This window comes from Oncorhynchus clarkii, chromosome 20, assembly GCF_045791955.1.
Source record: "Oncorhynchus clarkii lewisi isolate Uvic-CL-2024 chromosome 20, UVic_Ocla_1.0, whole genome shotgun sequence".
NCBI classification, from domain to species: domain Eukaryota; kingdom Metazoa; phylum Chordata; class Actinopteri; order Salmoniformes; family Salmonidae; genus Oncorhynchus; species Oncorhynchus clarkii.
In genome coordinates, this window is record NC_092166.1 from 69,115,172 (window position 1) to 69,135,340 (window position 20,169).

General features: G+C 42.6%; 1 protein-coding gene across 1 annotated transcript; it reads right to left on the reverse strand.

Moving 5' to 3' along the window:
- Positions 1–11,619: 11,619 nt before the first annotated feature.
- On the reverse strand, positions 11,620–16,415 carry LOC139375671 (uncharacterized). Its single transcript, XM_071117475.1, has 6 exons — positions 16,337–16,415; positions 15,853–16,021; positions 15,133–15,693; positions 13,006–13,199; positions 12,506–12,665; positions 11,620–12,361 (listed from the first exon to the last, which is right to left on the reverse strand). Exons 1-6 carry the CDS (start codon positions 16,337–16,339, stop codon positions 12,219–12,221), a joined length of 1,230 nt encoding a protein of 409 aa, XP_070973576.1. The 5' UTR covers positions 16,340–16,415; the 3' UTR covers positions 11,620–12,218.
- Between the last annotated feature and the right edge of the window lie 3,754 nt (positions 16,416–20,169).

A 20,169-nucleotide genomic window follows, 5' to 3' on the forward strand; every position in this document is an offset into this window, starting at 1 on the left:
TTGGCATGACACAGGACTGATGGTAGGGCTCACCTTGTCTTCTCCAGACAAGCTTTTTTTCCAGATGCCCCAAACAATCAGAAAGGGGATTCATCAGATAAAATTACCTTACCCCAGTCCTCAGCAGTCCAATCCCTGTACCTTTTGCAGAATATCAGTCTGTCCCTGATGTTTTTCCTGGAGAGAATTGGCTTCTTTGCTAACCTTCTTGACACCAGGCCATCCTCCAAAAGTCTTCGCCTCACTGTGCGTGCAGATGCACTCACACCTGCCTGCTGCCATTCCCGAGCAAGCTCTGTACTGGTGGTGCCCCGATCCCGCAGCTGAATCAACTTTAGGAGACGGTCCTGGCGCTTGCTGAATATTCTTGGGCACCCTGAAGCCTTCTTCTCAACAATTGAACCGCTCTCCTTGAAGTTCTTGATGATCCGATAAATGGTTGATTTAGGTGCAATCTTACTGGCAGCAATATCCTTGGCTGTGAAGCCCTTTCTGTGCAAAGCAATGATGATGGCACATGTTTCCTTGCAGGTAACCATGGTTGACAGAGGAAGAACAATGATTCCAAGCATGATTCCACCCTCTTTTTGAAACTTCCAGTCTGTTATTCAAACTCAATCAGCATGACAGAGTGATCTCCAGCCTTTTTGGAGGGGGTTCAGTTAATTTGAATGGCAAAGAGGAACTTTGCAATTAATTGCAATTCATCTGATCACTCTTCATAACATTCTGGAGTATGTTCAAATTGCCGTCACACAAACTGAGGCAGCAGACTTTGTGAAAATTAATATTTGTGTCATTCTCAAAACCTTTGGCCACGACTGTACATGGATGGGGATACACTTGTAAATACATTTTTGATACCAAACCAATCAAATCCAAAATAAATGTTTTGATCTCGTAAACAGATACGTTGATGTTAAAGCAGGTGCAGCGAACGACCGTTCCACAGGTGCATGTTCATGAATTGTTTATGGTTCATTGAACAAGCATGGGAACCAGTGTTTAAACCCTTTACAATGAAGATCTGTGAAGTTATTTTGATTTTTACAAATTATCTTTGAAAGACAGGGTCCTGAAAAAGGGGCGTTTCTTTTTTTGCTGAGTTTATATTCTACCATGGTAACGCACAATTATGATAAATGGTACCAAAAATTATCATATCTTATCATACCATCTTTATTAATTGTTCATTACCATAGTACAATGGCAGTATAATGCATTAAATAAATCAACCCCCCAAGGTCAAAAGAGGTTGGTTGGTATTATATTGATTAATTTATATACCAGTATGGGTATATTTTTTGATAAAGTCAGAGGCAGGCTACGATTTTGTCCTTAGTTTGTAACATCAACGAAAAAGGAAATGGTTGCTGTGAAAAAGGGGTAAAACTTTCTGTACTTTCTGTATTAATGTATTTTGCTCATGTTTTGGTTCCCTGTGTTGCCAACCTGAAATGTGAGATTATATGGGGTATCCTAATCATTTACCATATTGGTCGTTACAGTATTTCTAGTCAAGGGGTGTTGTGCTCGTTTCAGCACGCAGTGGGAGCCGCTCGCACTCTACAGCTTCACGCGCTAGCCTGCCTAGTAGTCAGGGAATGAAAGAGCCAAGCCAACAGAAAACTGAAGAGAGAAGCACTAGATGAACAAAATATTTAAAACTTTATAATCACGGTGAGCGAGTTATTAAGCATAGGATATGAAACACCAAGTAATGCAGAGTGTAATGATATTTTATAATTTGTGTAATGTTTCGATTTTTTTATTGATAAAAGTCAGTTTGCATAGAAGCGAACGTTGGCTAAAGTTAGCTCCAGTCAAGCTATTTTTTATGAGATATGAAAATTAATACATTTTTACAAATGTTTTAGTATGTTGCTATTTAGAATTCTAAGTGTAGCCAAGTCAGGTGATTGAGAGACAACTGAAAACTGTATTGAAGAGAGAAGCACCAGATAAACTATTTTTCATTTTCAAGGTTTCTTAATTCTTCTCACCATACCCGATCCAGGTCCCAAGGTTGAAGAGAGTAGACTACATTACTATACCATGTGTGTTGTGGTTTTTCACTATGAGCTAAAAGGGTTTAAGAGGGTACTGTTGCAGAGCCAATGTTGCATCATGCGAGTACCATCATGCGAGTACCATAAATCGCATAAATCATGCGAATACCATAAATGACTACAATTTTTGCTCTCTTTACCTGAAAAACAGTGGGACACAGACCATCATAATACATTGTAAACAAATACCATGCTTTCACTACATGCTACTAGTTTTAATTGTTTTTACATTGTTCTACCATGGTTGATTTTTGTAGCATGGTAGCAAGTACAATGAAAAAATATATATATTTTTAGAAACTACTGTCATTCGCAGAATCAGAATTCTTTAGGTAACATTTATAAATAAAATGTTTAATTTATTTTATTGCATGCTTATGTGAGATATTTGTCATTAGAATGTCTTCTTTTGGATAATACTGTTGGCCGTTTGCAGTTATCTGTTCTCTGTCAGGGTTCAGTTACTTGGGCCACAGAAAGGGGAGAGGTCAAGCTTGTCTTCATATGTAAACATATATTTTAAACCATGTGAAGGGGTGATTGAGGGGGAACCAATTATCTCTTGGCTCCACAATGTCTGTGTGCCAGTCACTGTCTCTCTGTGATCTTGTCTAGGAAGGGGTGTATTTGATATATGCTAGTGGATGAGGTTTTGTTTTTGGTCCTGAGAGGTACCAAGAGCGAGATAAGAACATAGTTTAGGAGACAAAGCTGAACGATAATTTATAGCCAATGCTGCCTGGCTGTGTGTGTCTTTGCTATAAAGGATCTCAGTTGCAATGTGTAAGGACTCTCAGAGAATTCATTTATAGACACTGAATTGATCTGAGAGTCACAGGGTTGTGATGGAGCTCATAATAATTAAAGATGGACTTTATGATAACTCTGACTTGTGTGGTGGTTTGCTCTCATGATTTGGTAAATACAGGAAATTTCCACTACACTACCATGGCAGAAAAATAACATGGTAATATTCGTGCCATGGTAGTTTCCAAAAAAAACATGATAGTACCATGGCATTTTTTCATTGTACTACCATGGTACATTTTTGTAAGGGATTTACATTATCCCACCTCTGCTTATCTCCCTCCTCTCTCTCAATTCATTTCAACGAGCTTTGTTGGCATGGGAAACAAATATTTACATTGCCAAAGCAAGTGAAATAAACAAAAGGGAAAAACAGTAAACATTACACTCACAAAAGTTCCAATGGAACATTTCAATGTCATATTATGGCTATACACCGTGTTGTAACAATGTGCAAATAGATACAGTACAAAAGGGAAAATAAATAAACAAATATTTACAATGGTGTTGTTTGTTCTTCACTGGTTGCTATTTTCTTGTGGAAACAGGTCACAAATCTTGCTGCTGTGATGGCATACTGGTATTTCACCCAATATAAGTATATCAAAATTGGATTTGTTTTCAAATTCTTTGTGGGTCTGTGTAATCTGAGGGAAATTTGGGTCTCTAATATGGTTTTACATTTGGCAGGTTAGGAAGTGCAGCTCGGTTTCCACATTTTTTGGAGCAGTGTGCACATAGCCTGTCTTCTCTTGAGAGCCAGGTCTGCCTACGGCGGCCTCTATAGTCAATGAGTCTGTACATAGTCAGAGCTTTCCTTAATTTCTGGTCAGTCACAGTGTCAGGTATTTATACTCTCTGTATAGGGCCAAATAGCATTCTAATTTGCCCAGTTTTTTTGTTAATTATTTCCAATGTGTCAAGTAATTAACTTTTTATGTAATCATGATTTGGTTGGGCCTAATTTTGTTGCTGTTCTGGGGTTCTGTTTGTGTTTGTGAACAGAGCCCCAGGACCAGCTTGCTTATGGGACTCTTCTCCAGGTTTATCTCGCTGTAGGTGATTACTTTGGTTACAGAAAGTTTGGGAATTTCTTCCTTTTAGGTGGTTGTGGAATTTAATGGCTCTTTTCTGGATTTTGATCATTAGGGGGTATCGGCTTAATTCTGCTCTGCATGTATTATTTGGTGTTTTACATTGCATGCAGAATTCTGCAAAAATATCCTTTGTGTACAGTCGCCATTTTGTGAATTATTGGTTGGTGAGCGGACCCCAGATCTCACAACCATAAAGGGTAATGGGTTCTATAACTGATTCAAGTATTTTTAGCCAGATCCTATCTGTCTCTTTCTCCCTCCCATCTTCACCCTTCTCTCTCTCTCTCCTGTATTCTCTCTTGCTACTTCTTTCCTTCCATCCCCATCTCTCTCCCCCTCCTCTCATTGAATTCAAAGGTATTGGCATCGGAAACTTCTCCCTCGATTGCTCAGTTTGGCCGGCTCTAGGAAGAGTCTTGATGGTCCCAAACTTCTTCCATTTAAGAATGTTGGAGGCCACTGTGTTCTTGGGGAACCTTCAATGCTGCAGAAATGTTTTGGTACCCGTGCCCAGATCTGTGCCTCGACACAATCCTGTCTCGGAGCTCTACGGACAATCCCTTCGACCTCATGGCTTGGTTTTGCTCTGACATGCAAAGTCAACTGTGGGACCTTATAGAGAACGACTACCTCATCTCTGTACCCCACACTTACAATTATATGTAGGTCCCTCAGTCGAGCAGTGAATTTCAACAACCAGGGAGGTTTTGCAATGCCTTGCAAAGAAGGACACCTATTGGTCAATGGGTATAAAAAATATATTTAAAAAAAGCAGACATTGAATATCCCTTTGAGCATGGTGAAGTTATTAATTACACTTTGGATGTTGTAGCAATACAGCCAGTCATTACAAAGATACAGACTGAACCAGTCCTTCCCAACTCAGTTGCTGGAGAGGGAAAAAAACGCTCAAGGATTTCACCATCAGGCCAATGGTAACTTTAAAACAGTTAGTTTAATAGCTGTGATAGGATAAGACTGAGGATGGATCAACAACATTGTAGTTTCTCCACAATACTAACCTAATTGACAGAGTGAAAAGAAGAAAGCTTGTACAGAATATAAATATTCCAAAACATGCATCCGATTTGCAACAAGGCTAAAGTAATACTGCAAGAAATGTGGCAAATCAATTCACTTTTTGTCCTGAATACAAAGTGTTATGTGTTGTTGGATTTGCCCCAAATATTACTGAGTACCACTCTCCATATTTTCAAGCATAGCGATGGCTGCATCATGTTATGGTCATGCTTGTAATCGTTTAGGACTGGGGAGTTTTTCAGGATAAAAAAAACTAATGGTGCTAAGCACAGGCAAAATCAGAGGAAAACCTGGTTTAGTCTGTTTTCACCAGACACTGAGAGATTAATTCAACTTTCAGCAGGACAATAACCTAAAAAAGAAGGCCAAATCTACACTGGAGTTGATAACCAAGAAGACAGTGAATGTTGTTGAGTGGTCAAGTTACAGTTTTGACTTAAATCTACTTGAAAATCTATGGCAAGACCTGAAAATTGTTGTCTAGAATTTAACAACCAATTTGACAGGGCTTGATGAATTTTGAAAAGAATAATGGGCAAATTTTGCACAATCCAGGTGTGGAAAGCTCTTTAAAGACTCACAGTTGTAATGACATACAAGCCTTTCCTAATGATGCAGATAATAATAATACAAATAAATTAGTAACACATGGAATAAAATACACAAGAATGGAGTTCTACAGTGACTACTAGTATAAGATCAATGTGCAGGTGTACGAGGTAATTGAGGTGGACATGTACATGAAGGCAGGGTAAAGTGGCTAGGCATCAGGATAAATTATAATAAAAGTAAAATAGTGAACAGTTGCAGCAGCATATGATGTATGTGTTGTGTACGTATGTAGTGTATGCGAGTTTACAGTATATGCACTAGTTTTGCGAGTCAGTGCAGGATAGAGTCAATGCAGATAGTTAATTAACTGGTTACCCGGACTATTTAGCAGTCTTAGAGAAAGGAAAAGGGGATACCTAGTCAGCTGCACAACAATGCATTAAACCGAAACTGGTCTTTCGCATTTAACCCAAACCCTCTGAATCAGTGGTGCTGGGGGCTTGCTTAATCAACGTCCACGTCATCGGCTCCCGGGAAGCAGTTGTTGTTGGGGGTTAACTACCTTTGCTCAAGGGCAGAACGGCAGATTTTTACACCTTGCCGGCTTGGGCATTCAAACCATTGACCTTTCGGTTATTGGTACAATTCTATTAAATGCTAGGCAACCTGCTGCCCCTCTAGGCTTACGGCTTTTTAGCAGTCTTATGGCTTGGGGGTGGAAGCTGTCTAGGAGCATGTTGGTCCAAGAGCCGATGCTCCAGTACTGTTTACCGGACAGTAGCAGAGTGAACAATCTATGGTTTGGGTGGCAGTAATCTTGGGCAATTTGTCGGGCCTTCCTCGGACACCACCTGATATAGAGGTCCCGAATGGTGGGGAGTTCTGTACTGGGCTCTCTGCACCACCCTCTGTAGCGCTTTGCCATCGAGGGCGGTGCATTTGCCATACCAAGCAGTGAAGCAGCCAGTCAAGATGCTCTCGATGGTGCAGCTGTAGAACTGTTTCAGGATGCTAAATCTTTTCAGTATCCTGAGGGGGAAGAGGTGCTGTCGTGCCCTATCCACGACTGTGCAGGTGAGTCAGGAAGACCAGGATCCAGTTGCAGAGCTATGGTGTTTTTAACGCTGAGCAGTGTGAAGTGCAATTTAGATTGTGTCATCTGTGGATCTGTTGGGGCGGAATACCAATTTGAGTGGGTCCAGGGTGTCTGGGATGATTGTGTGTCATGACCATTCTTTCAAAGCACTTCATAATTACAGATGTGTGTTCTACAGGGCGATTGTCATTTATGCAGGTTACCTTGGGAGTTCTTGTGAACAGGAACAATGGTGGTCAGATTGAAACATGTTGGGATTGCAGACTGGGGCAAGAAGAGATTGAAAATGTCAGTGAAAACACTTGTCAGCTGATCTATGCATGCTTTGAGATTGGAACAATGGGCTTTCACGCAAGACTCAATGTTGTATTCCTTGAAGTGAGCACAAAAGGCATTTGGCTCGTTAGGGAGCTCTGCATCTCATGGCTTGGTTTCCCTTTGTAATCAGTTAATAGGATTCCACCTTCCTCCTATAGTCCTTTTGCATGTTTGTCTCAGAGGCCGTAGCGTGCTCTCATGTATGCATCTGGCCATCCCGGGATCACGGCACTACTGACATGCAAGTTCATCCCTAACAGCATTCGTCCGAGATCACGTTCTTTCCTGTCCCGTCTGTGCATGGGCAAAGAGCCCTCGCCAACTACCTACCGGTAAGTTCGAGCCTTTACCTACACCACACAGACGATGGTCCCACATCACCAAGGATTTCCTCAGTGATCTGCCAGACTCTTCGGGCTTCACTATTTTAGTTGTAGTGGACCGGTTCTCCAAGATGTGCCGACTCATCCCCCTTCCACATCTACCTAATGCCATGGAAATGGCCGAGTGCATGTTCCAACAGGTGTTGTCTGTATGAGATCCCGGAAGAGATTGTTTCGGAGCGAGCCTTCTGGCGGAGCGAGCCTCTCTGTAGCGCTTCTGGCGAGCCTTCTGCGACCGACTGGGGGTCTCCATCAGCCTATCCTCCAGATACCATCCCCAAACAAACGGGCAGACTAAACGCCTGAATCAGGAAATGGGGAAGTACCTTCGCCAACACTGCACCCACCAATCACACAAGTGGAGTCGCTATCTAGCCTGGGCCGAATACCCACAGAACTCCCTGGTGCATTCCTCACTCCTTTTCAGTGTGTCCTCGGATACCAACCCCCTGTGTTCCCATGGGAGACAGAGCACAGAACTGTGCCTGCCATCGGCGAGTGGTTTCGATGGAGTGAACAGGTTTGGGAGACCGCACATCGAGCACCTACTTCGAGCTTCCCTCTCCCAGAAACGGTTCGCTGACCGGCGTCACCAATCTACTCCACTTTTCCACCCTGGGCAACGTGTGTGGCTCTCTACACGGGACATCCGGCTTCATGACCCCTGCTCATTGGTCCCTTCAATCTAACACACAGCATCAATCCTGTCACCTACCGTCTCCAATTGCACCGGATCTCATCCTTCCGTGTGTCCCTTCTCAAGCCTGTGAGGTACAGCCCTCTCCATCTTCCAGTGGCGCACCCCCTTGACGTCGGCGGTGCACCGGCTTATTCCGTCCTAGCCCTCATTGACTCCAAGTGCCTGGGTGATCGCATCCACTACCTGATGAATTGGGAGGGGTACGGACCAGAAGAACGGTCCTGGGTCCCCGCCCAAGACATCCTCGACCCAGCCATGATAGAGATAGATCTCTCTATCTATATTCAGCTCTACTTACTCTGAATTGAAAATGCTAATTAGCATCTAAATAGACATTATGCAAAATACAAATCCCTGCAAGCTCCAAAAGGTCATCTCAAGCTGACACCTTTGCTAACAGGTATTGTCAATTTAAAACTTGCACAAGACAGTTTCACAGCATTGTCCATTTAAAATGTTGCAAATATATTCATCAGTACATTTAGCTAACATTTGCCTTGTCTATATGCTCATGGCATTTGTAGTTATTTATAATTAAATCACCTTGTCCTAGAGAAAATTACACGGTTATCAAAACGTTATGCCAGGGTAAGCCGACAAAACACAGCCCTTATTTTAAGTGCTACTAAAATCCAGTGGAGGCTGCTGAGCGGAGAACAGCTCATTATGGGAGAGCAAATGTTGCAATTGTATAACAAAGTTTGCCATGTTCATGATATGAGTGAGAATGCCCAACAAAATTTATGGGGGCCCCCTGGAGATCAGGGCTCCTGGGCACATGCCCTGTCAGTATTCGGCCATGATTTCTCAAGTTTACAGTCTAGCCAGCAAACTTACCAATCTAAAATGTGTTAGCTGACATAGCTAATTGAGTGACTGTCAGTGACTGATATAACAAGAGAAAGACTGCTGATGCACAACATTTCAAAATTACACATAACTCACCAGTAATTGGCACGAGTTCACATCTAGGACAATAATTGCCCTTTTTTTCAGCCTAGCATTTGCTTTTCAACAGCAGAGATCTGAAAACACCTTGTCGTCTGCTTCTCTTCTTTGCAGGGAATCAATGGCGCAGAAGTATGCCATTTTACAGTCCCCGAAACAATTGTGCTATTGTGTTTTTTTCCATGTTATTTGAAACTTATTTTGGACAATGTTTCTGCCACTGTCTATTATGACCAAAAATAGTTTCTAGATATCAGGACAGCGATTACTCACCCCGTACTGGAATATTTGATCTTTAACGAGACACGAAAGGATTTACTTCAGACACCTGACAAGGCCCTCATCCCAGTCATTCGCTGAAAAGAGATATCAGGGACATAGGGCTTGGTGTCCTGTAAGGATCCGACGGCGAGTGGGTAATCTGCCTTTACATTGGCCCTATTAGCCAACGTACAATCATTGGATACGAGCACGTACAGTTGAAGTCGGAAGTTTACATACACCTTAGCCAAATACATTTAAACTCAGTTTCACAATTCCTGACATTTAATCCTCGTAACAATTCCCTGTCTTAGGTCAGTTAGGATCACCACTTAATTTTAAGAATCTGAAATGTCAGAATAATAGTAGAGAGAATTGTTTATTTATTTCATCACATTCCCAGTGGGTCAGACGTTTACATACACTCAGTTAATATTTGGTAGCATTGCCTTGAAATTGTTTAACTTGGGTCAAACGTTTTGGGTAGCCTTCCACAAGCTTCCCACAATAGGTTGGGTGAATTTTGGCCCATTCCTCCTGACAGAGCTGGTGTAACTGAGTCAGGTTTGTAGGCCTCCTTGCTCACACACGCCTTTTCAGTTCTGCCCACAAATTTTCTATAGGGTTGAGTTCAGGACTTTGTGATGGCCAATCCTATACCTTGACTTTGTTGTCCTTAAGCAATTTTGCCACAACTTTGGAAGTATGCTTGGGGTCATTGTCCATTTGGAAGACCCATTTGTGACCAAGCTTTAACTTCCTGACTAATGTCTAGAGATGTTGCTTCAGTATATCCACATAATGTTCCTTAATCATGATGTCATCTATTTTGTGAAGTACACCAGTCCCTCCTGCAGCAAAGCACACCCACACCATCATGCTGCCACCACCGTGCTTCACGGTTGGGATGGTGTTCTTTGGCTTGCAAGCCTCCCCCTTTTTCCTCCAAACATAACGATGGTCATTATGGACAAACTGTTCTATTTTTGTTTCATCAGACCAGAGGACATTTCCCCCAAAAGTATGATCTTTGTCCCCATGTGCAATTGCAAACCATAGTCTGGCTTTTTAATGGCGGTTTTGGAGCAGTGGCTTCTTCCTTGCTGAACGGCCTTTCAGGTTATGTCGATATAGGACTCGTTTTACTGTGGATATAGATACTTTTGTACCCGTTTCCTCCAGCATCTTCACAAGGTCCTTTGCTGTTGTCCTGGGATTGATTTGCACTTTTCGCACCAAAGTACGTTAATCTCTAGGAGACAGAACGCGTCTCCTTCCTGAGCGGTATGACGGCTGCGTGGTGGGGGTGCTTGCTCAGTCCCCTCCTGTACTCCGAGCTTCCTGCCATCCAGGACCTCTATACAAGGCAGTGTCAGAACGCCCTAAAAATGGTCAAAGACTCCAGCCACCCTAGTCATAGACTGTTCTCTCTGCTCCCGCACAGCAAGAGGTACCGGAGCACCATGTCTAGGTATCCAAAAGGCTTCTTAAACAACTTCTTCAGGATCGGTGAGTCCTCTGGGGGACGGGGCTAACGTAGGCTAATGCGATTAGCATGAGGTTGTAAGTAACAATTTCCTAGGACAGACATATATGATAAGCAAAAGGCTTAAATTCTTGTTAACCTAACTGCACTGTTCAATTTACAGTAGCTATTACAGTGAAAGAATACCATGCTATTGTTTGAGGAGAGTGTACAGTTTTGAACATGAAGTTATTAATAAACCAATTAGGCACATTTGGGCAGTCCTGATAGAAACATTTTCACATAAATGCAATGGTTCATTGGATCAGTCTAAAACTGTGCATATACACTGCTGCCATCTAGTGGCCAAAATGTAAGTTGCGCCTGGGCTGGAATAATACAGTATGGCCTTTCGCTTGCATTTCAAAGATGGTACAATTATTTCTTTGTATTATCTTTTACCAGATCTAATGGGTTACATTCTTCTACATTCCTGTCACATTTCCAAACTTCAAAGTGTTTCCTTTGAAAATAGTACCAATAAAATGCATATCCTTGCTTCAGGGCCTGAGCTACAGGCAGTTAGATTTGAGTATGACATTTTAGGCAAATATTGAAAAAAAGGGGCCGATCCTTAAGCCATAAGACTCCTGAACAGCTAATCAAATGGCTACCCAGACAATTTGCACTGCCCCCCCCCCCCCCCTCCCCTTTTACACTACTGCTACTCAGTTTCATTATCTACGCATGATCACTTTAACTCTACTTACATGTGCATATTACCTCTTACCTTGACTAACTGGTGCCCACGCAGACTGTACCAGTACCCCCTGTGTATATAGCTTCGCTATTGTTATTTTACTGCTGCTCTTTAATTACTTGTTTCTTTTTTTTACATCTCTTTTTCTTAAAATGGCATTGTTGGTTTAAGGCTTGTAAGTAAGTATTTCCGGCGCATGTGACAAATACAATTTTGATTTGATTAAATTTTGAATTGCGACCTCCACCAAATCATTGAAACTGTCCAAACGAAACAGATGGAAAGTAGGTCTGGTTTTCATAGTAACATACAACTAGCTAGCTAAGGTGCGAGGATAACAAATTGATTCAAATCAAAATTTGTCTAGTATAGCCATTTAGCTTAGATAGCTAAGCTAGCTTGGCATTGAACGTATAGAACTAACGACCGGTTTGGTTGGCAACGATGCCAATAGAATGAAGAACAAGATTTGTGTGTGGGACTATCTCGAGAAAGGATGGAAATGATATGAATAAATTCATCAAAATAACATGTAAATCATTATTTTAATTCAATATTTTCATAGGTTGGTAACCATTGTATTAAAGCGATAATGCCCTCAAAGCTAGGGTTTGGATGACATATCGGCACGGTTTGCTGGCCCGAGACGAATGCCAATATGTCCTCCAAACCACGGCTTTTTGGGCATTATCACTTAAATACACTCCTCTCCCCAAGTCCATCACGGCACAGGTGCCACCACACTCCTGTCTCGTCTCCTTCTCCCTCCTTCCCGATATGCTGCCAGCTGCAACCACTTTTTCATGACAGACTCCACATCGCTCTCGGATGCTTTAGATGTTAACGGATTCTTCCGGACAACAGCTAATGAACAAAAACACAAGTGGTCGCAAAGATGTGAAAATTTGGTTGCAACAGGGTGAATTGAATACTTTAAAATGTCATGGTAATTGCATTGCAGGAAGCCATTCGTGTCATGAGACATTTGCAAATATGAGAAATCCTTACCAATCAAAACCTCTCTCAGTCGAAGAGATCCAAGAGAGATTTTCCTATTCACTCCTCTCCAATTCATGTTTTTTGCCAGCGCATTGGAAATTGTGTGCCTCATTAAACGCCACACGACATCCTTTACATCGCATCCCCCAACGAGGCTCAAGTGGTTAATCTAAAGGAAGAAAAAAAACCATTTGAATAATGTATCAATTGACAAACTTTAAGCCACAAGTGACTGCCACTTTTCCCCAGGCGAGGGAAGCATATATGGTTAAGAAACTTGTATGCTAATTCTGATGAAGGTCTTAGGAGGTTGAAACGTCATGCTTTAATCCTACATAAAGTTGAAAAGTTTACTGGGGAGTGAGAGACCCATTTTCCATTTCACAAAAAGTTTGTGGAAATACATCCTACTTTTTTTCCCTTCTTGCATATCTGAATTTGATTTGAATCCCATGAACTCCCACTAAATCACTCTAAAAGAGCATTAGATGTAGTGGAATGAAACTCACCAGTTTAAGTTTGAAGTCAGCCCCCTGAAGATCGGTTTCCAGCCTCTGGAGACTTTGTTGATCCTTCAATGGCAGAAGGCCTCCTTCGATCGCATATTCTGCTCCATTCTGCTGTGCTGTTTGTAAGAGTCGTAGGATGAGTGTCTGTTGTTCCAGTATCATCTCTTGCTTGGTAAGCATTTCCCGAATTAGCACTGAAAGACATTTAAAAAAAAGGGGCATTTCACTATAACACAATGAGGTGGACAAGAGTGCCCTTTTGCCCTCAGAACAGACTCAATTCATCGGGGCATGGACTCAACAAGTTGTCGAATGCGTTCCACATGGATACTGGCCCATTGACTCCAATGGTTATCACAGTTATGTCAAGTTGGCTGGTGGACCATTCTTCATATAAACGGATCTGTCGACTGTGATAAACCCAGCAGCGTTGCAGTTCTTGACACAAACCAATGCGCCTGGCAGCTACCACCATACCCCGTTCAAAGGCACTTCCATTTTGTCTTGACCATTCAAAAACTTTGAAAGGCATATATACACACAACACGTCTCAAATTGTCTCAAGGCTAAAAAATCGTATTATTTTACCCTTCATCTACACTGATTGAAGTGGATTTAACAAGTGACATCAATAAGGGATCATAGCTTTCATCTGGTCAGTCTCATGGAAACAGCATATTCTTAATGTTTTGTATACTCAGTGTATATTATCATATACAGTACCAGTCAAAAGCTGACAGCTACTCATTCCAGGGTTTTTCTTTATTTTTACATTATAGAATAATAGTGAAAAAATCAAAACTATGAAATAACACATAAGGATTCATGTAGTAACCCAAAAAAGTGTTAAATAAAAACATATTTTATATTTGAGATTCTTCAAAGTAGACACATTTTGCCTTGATGACAGCTTTGCACACTCTTGGCACTCTCTCAATCAGCTTCATGAGGTAGTCACCCAGAACGCATTTCAGTTAACAAGTGTTTCAAGAACTTTGAAAGTTTCTTCAAGTGCAGTTGCAAAAACTAACAAGCACTATGATGAAAATGGCTCTCATGAAAGGAAGATCCAGAGTTACCTCAGCTGCAGAAGTTCATTAGTTACCAGCCTCAAATTGCAGCCCAAATAAATGCTTCACAGCGTTCAAGTAACAGACATCTTAACTTCAAATCTTCAGAAGAGACTGCGTGAATCAGGCCTTCATGGTCGATTGCTGCAAAGAAACCACCAATAAGAGTCTTGCTTGGGTCAAGAAACACAAGCAATGGACATTAGACCGGTGGAAATCTCTCCTTTGGTCTGTGTTCAAATTTGACATTTTGGTTCCAAACGCTGTGTCTTTGTGAGAGGCAGAGTAGGTGAACGGATCTCCACGTGTGTATTTCCCACCGTGAAGCATGGAGAAAGAGATGTGATGGTGCTTTGCTGGTGACACAGTGATTTATTTAGAATTCAAGGCACACTTAACCAGCATGGCTACCACAGCATTCTGCAGCGATACACCATCCCATCAGGTTAGCGCTTAGTGGGAAAATAACCAAATAATAACAATGACCCAACACACTGCCAGGCTGTGTAAGGGCTATTTGAGCGATGAAGTGCTGCATCAGATAACCTGGCCTCCAATCACCCAACCTCAACCCAATTGAGATGGTTTGAGATGAGTTGGACCGCAGAGGGAAAGAAAAGCAGCCAACAAGTACTCAGCATATGTGAGAATTCCTTCAAGACTGTTGGAAAAGCATTTCAGGTGAAGCTGGTTGAGAGAATGTCAAGAGTGTGCAAAGCTGTAAATAAACTCTTTGAAGAAACTCAAATATATTTTGATTTGTTTAACACTTTTTTGGTTACTACATGATTCCTTATGCATTATTTCATAGTGTTGATGTCGTCACTATTATTCTATTATGTAAAAATAAAGAAAAATCCTGGAATGAGTAGCTGTGTCAACTTTTGACTGGTACTGTATATAATATACACTGAGTAGTCAAAACATTAAGAACGTGCTGTTGTCTCCATTATTATTCTACAATGTAGAAAATAGTAAAAATAAAGAAAAACCCTTGAATGAGTAGGTGTGACCAATCTTTTGAATGGTACTGTATACATTATTTATTGCTGCTCACCAGAAGAAGGAGAGACAGGGTAGATGTGTTTATCCTCTGCAAACACCCAATTGTCCTGGTCAAGGCACTGAGCCTTGAGATTGGAGTGAGCTGTAATGCCCTTCTCAGCAGATGTATGTTTTCTAAGTTGATGTTTCCTCAGGTTTTTTTTGTTAAGCCACAAACTACAGTTGCAACACTTGATTTTCCGCTTGACTGCAGGTTTCACAGCTGGACACGCTGAACCGCTCGCCGATGCACTGGTTACATCTGGGGCTCTCGCCGATGCACTGGTTACATCTGGGGCTCTCGCCGATGCACTGGTTACATCTGGGGCTCTCGCCGATGCACTGGTTACATCTGGGGCTCTCGCCGATGCACTGGTTACATCTGGGGCTCTCGCCGATGCGGGGCTCTCGCCGACAACTCTCGCTGTTGAACCTGGGGCTCGATAACATACTGACTCACATTGTGGAATGTGTTTGGTAAAATCACTCCTATTTACATAGGTCTTGGGGCAATATGGGCAGTGGAAATGCTTTGCTTCTCTGCACTCCAGATGGCATATGAATATTGTGAACTCTGAAATGAATAAAAACAAGCAAATCAACATCCAGGACACAAACTACCTGGTTTATATAATCATGTGATGATGACCGGTACTGAACTAGTCTAATTAATGAAAGCCTTTATGCGGCTAGTATGTGTAGCTATGTGTAACATCACGGTACATGTGCTAACCTCTATGCAGCACAGCCTTCAATCTGTGCGACTCAATGTGTGTCAACACACTGGCATAGTCTCGGGGCTTGAAAATTGAAGGCTGGCAGAAGGGGCAATGATACAAGTGGTCCTTCTGGCACTGGGATAAAACCAAACGGCCATCTGCTGCTTTTCGCACTGTGATATGCTGTCAAACACAAACATAAATTACAAATAGTTTAGCAAGTCAGCGAACGTTATGTGCGTTGATAGCGAACAGTCGGTCACGGCAAACTGACTTTTCGGTGATAACAGTATAGTAACTAGTTAAGCTAAAATGCTAGCAAAGTGCTATGTTAGCTAGCTAGCTTGGTAAATAGCCACGTTAATGTTAGACAGCAATAACATGATAGATAGTATACATATATCTAGCTAAGAAAAACTTAGATACCGGAAGCTACACCAAGGCGTAACTCAAAGTGAAACGAAAAATGCTACCCTAACGTTAATTGAAAAGCCTTACCATAATCCCGGAAGGCGCGTTCTAGCGGATCACGTCTGTCAAATCCGTCTTCGTCATCTTCATCTTCTTCTTTGGTATCGTCTGTTCGCACATTTTGTTTGTACATGCCGCCACCTATTGTGCGGGAGTGTGTGGTCAATCACGTTAGTTGTTGTGCCCCAAATTCTAAAGGGGAAAAGAGGGAAAAAATGCACCACCAACTAACCCTACACCTATGTCCTGCTATGTCATAAAAATTCGAATAAATAACACCACTCCATTCCACTACTTTGACCCTAACTGATCCTACACCAGGCCGATGCCTGGGAGGAAATGACTCTTTCGTTCAACACATTGTAATTCCTCAGTAAAATCTCATACACCGAAGAACTGCTCTGCAGCTGACACCACAACATCTATTTCTGTGATTTACGTTCTGTTTCTGCAGTACAGTTGATAACCATGGCAATGAATGCTAAGAAGCCAACATTACTGAAGCACAAATTGCATCACTCTGTATTGGCCTAGAACCGAAGGCCTACTACTCACCCTTGACTCATCATCCTCTCTTCTCTTCTCTGCCTCAGCATACAACACCTTCTGTTCTACTCAGAATCTCCCTCCTACACACTACTTCAAAATGACCATGAGCTTGGTATCTGAAACACCTTAGTGGGTTCGGCACAAAAGCTCTCACAGCATAACTGACATATCCTAACATGACTTTGTCAGGTAAAGACTCAGCTTTAAAACTCAAAAGGCAGACAGTGTCTTCTCAGTTTCACCACACTCACCACCGGGTCTGTGTCGCACCCAACGGCGGGTGTCACAGACACAGGGAATCTTCCATTTCAGTTGCTCCACCTCAACACTTAACACAGTAATCACTCCTTTCCAAGGCGCCCTGCTCCAGAGAGCAAAGCAACACACATCTTCCCTCTGCCCTCGGCACCTCTCCATCTTCCTCACTGTCTATAACCACGTCTATCCATTAACCACGCTCATGCCACACCTTCATCCACTGTTTTGTTTGCAGAACACGCACTGATGGCCTTTCTCTAATACCCAACTTCTGTTCCTTAGCCCAAATTACTAGTCTGGCTATCTCTGGCCTCTCCATCCTCGCAAAACGTAGGCTACTCTGCATCTGAGCACTGCCTTTCAAATTATGTTGCATTATGGGGATAAAACATTTCCGACTTGCGCCTTCAAGTCAACTGCAGGTTTCTTCAGTTGCTCTACACCAACTTCATCCTGCAGCCATCGCCTGCATTGTGGGAGGTTCAATTGTCAACAAATCAATAGGGTGTTTTTGTTTGACTCACGCAAACGTGACCAAAGAGGTAACTGAAACAAGAAACAACTTTGTCTCAGTACATGTATACAGTGGATTTGTACAAATGAATGTGATGTGAGGCTCTCTCACCAATTGTTTGTACAATATACACACATATATTTTCAGTTTGTGAGTGTATGATATGGGGCTTGGAGACATGTTTATTTTGACATTATAAAGAACAACTATTATAAACAATGGCAACACTGCCATGTTGCACTGAGCCTTGCTGTTGGAAAACCACATCAGTGTCCAACTTTTGGCTGTCGTAAATACACCTTCCCCGACTTCACTCTTCAACTTTCATCTACAGTCGGTTGCTTTTGCCTAACCATTCAAACGAGCCCAGAAGCAGAAAGGGCACATTCTATGTAGACGACTTTAAAGGCAAGGCAAGACTGACTCATCTGCAAATCACCTTGCATCATAAATAACTACTCAATATTATTTGTAGATCAGTCAGTCAGTCACAATTAACCCAAGATACATCATGGTTTTGATTATCTCAAACACGGCCAACGACACCGCAGCCCAAGCAGCCATGCAAAACGGTCTTGAGTGGCAACAAATATGGCAACAAATCTTCCCAATTAGCTGTTTGCTTTTGACGGCCTATGAGGGTGTCGATTAATCTAGCCCGGCGCCCGTGTAGGCGTGTTGATGTATTCCATTTGGAACCGGGCTGCCTTCTAGGTGTCTGTCCGACAGCAAAGTCAGCTCAAAACAAAAGTGACGTAATTACTACACCGACTCTGACGCTCATTGGATGTGGCTTGAAAACTATTAAGGAATACAAAGGGAAACCCAGCTGTGAGCTGCCCAGTGAAGCGAGCCTACCAGACGAGCTAAATGCCTTTAGTACTCACTTCGAGGCAAGCAACACTGAAGCAGGCATGAGTGCACCAGCTGTTCCAGACGACTGTGAGATCACGCTCTCCAGGTCAACATTCACAAAGCCGCGAGGCCAGACCGATTACCAGGACATGTACTCAAAGCATGCGCGGAAGAACTGGCAAGTGTCTTCACTGACATTTTCAACCTCTCCCTGACCGAGTCTGTAAAACCTACATGTTTCAAAAAGACCAGCATAGTCCCTGTGCCCAAGAAAGCGAAGGTAACCTGCCTAAATGATTACCGACCCGTAGCACTCGTCGGAAGTCACGAAGTACTTTGGAAAGGATGGTCATGGCTCACATCAACGCCATCATGCTGGAAACCCTAGACCTACTCCAATTCGCATTACGCCCCAACAGATCCACAGATGATGCAATCTCAATTGCACTCCACACTGCCCTTTCCCACCTGGACAAAAGGAACACCTATGTGAGAATGCTGTTCATTGACTACAGCTCAGCGTTCAACACCATAGTACCCACAAACCTCATCACTAAGCTAAGAACCCTGGGACTAAACACGTCCTTCTGCAAATGGCAACAACACATCTGCCACGCTGATCATCAATACTGGGGCCTCTCAGGGGTGCGTGCTTAGTCCCCTCCTGTACTCCCTGTTCACCCACGACTGCGTGGCCAAGCACGACTCCAACACAATCATTAAGTTTGCTGACGACACAACAGTGCTTAGCCTGATCACTGACAACAATGAGACAGTCTATTGGGAGGAGGTCAGAGACCTGGAAGTGTGGAGCCAGGACTACAACCTCTCCCTCAATGTGAGCAAGACAAAGAGCTGATCGTGGGCTACAGGAAAAAAAAGCGCTGAACAGGACCCCATTAACACCGACGGGGCTGAAGTGGAGCAGGTCGAGAGTTTCAAGCTCCATGGTGTCCAAAACACTAACTAATGATGAGCTTGGAGGGTACTATGGTGTTGAAGACTGAGCTATAATCAATGAACAGCATTCTGATGTTGGTATTCCTCTTGTCCCGATGGAATAGGGCAGTGTGCAGTGCGATGGCGATTGCATTGTCTGTGGATCTATTGGAGTGGTAAGCAAATTGAAGTTGGTCTAAGGTGTCAGGTAAGGTAGAGGTAATATGATCTTTAACTAGCCTCTCAAGCACTTCATGATGACAGAAGTGAGTGCTACAGGGCGATAGTCATTTAGTTCCGTTACGTTTGCTTTCTTTGGTACAGGAACAATGGTGGACATCTTGAAGCAAGTAGGGACAGCAGACTGGGATAGGGAGAGATCGACAGGGAGAAATTTTGGGAGATAAGGATTTTACATCTGAAGACTTGCAAGGGGTACTGGCACCGGAAGACAGCCTGCCGTCCCAGGCTCCCCTTGAGCTTGTGTCAGCTCTGTTTTATTTTTATCAGAAAAGTTGTTTGATTAAATTATATTTAGATTTTTTGGGGTAGTAGTTGAGTAGTTTTAGTTTGTTCAGTTTTTTGTGAATTCTGTTTCCATGCCGCACACTAAATGGTGTGAACAACAATATACAGAAGAAGAAGAATGTTGAGTTCACACCCATGTTCTGGTCGACAGTTGAGTTGCATTTACCCATGACTCCAGCCAGAAGATGGTAGGAAAGACACGTTTTTGTTTTGCAGG

Excerpts from the sequence above, each read along its gene's own strand:
- LOC139375671 (XM_071117475.1), bottom strand. Across the intron at positions 13,200-15,132 it reads CCCTGTCTCTCCTTCTTCTG|TGCTAATTCGGGAAATGCTT; the intron begins GTGAGCAGCAAT and ends AATGTCTTTCAG. Across the intron at positions 12,666-13,005 it reads CTGACTTCAAACTTAAACTG|ATTAACCACTTGAGCCTCGT; the intron begins GTGAGTTTCATT and ends TTCTTCCTTTAG.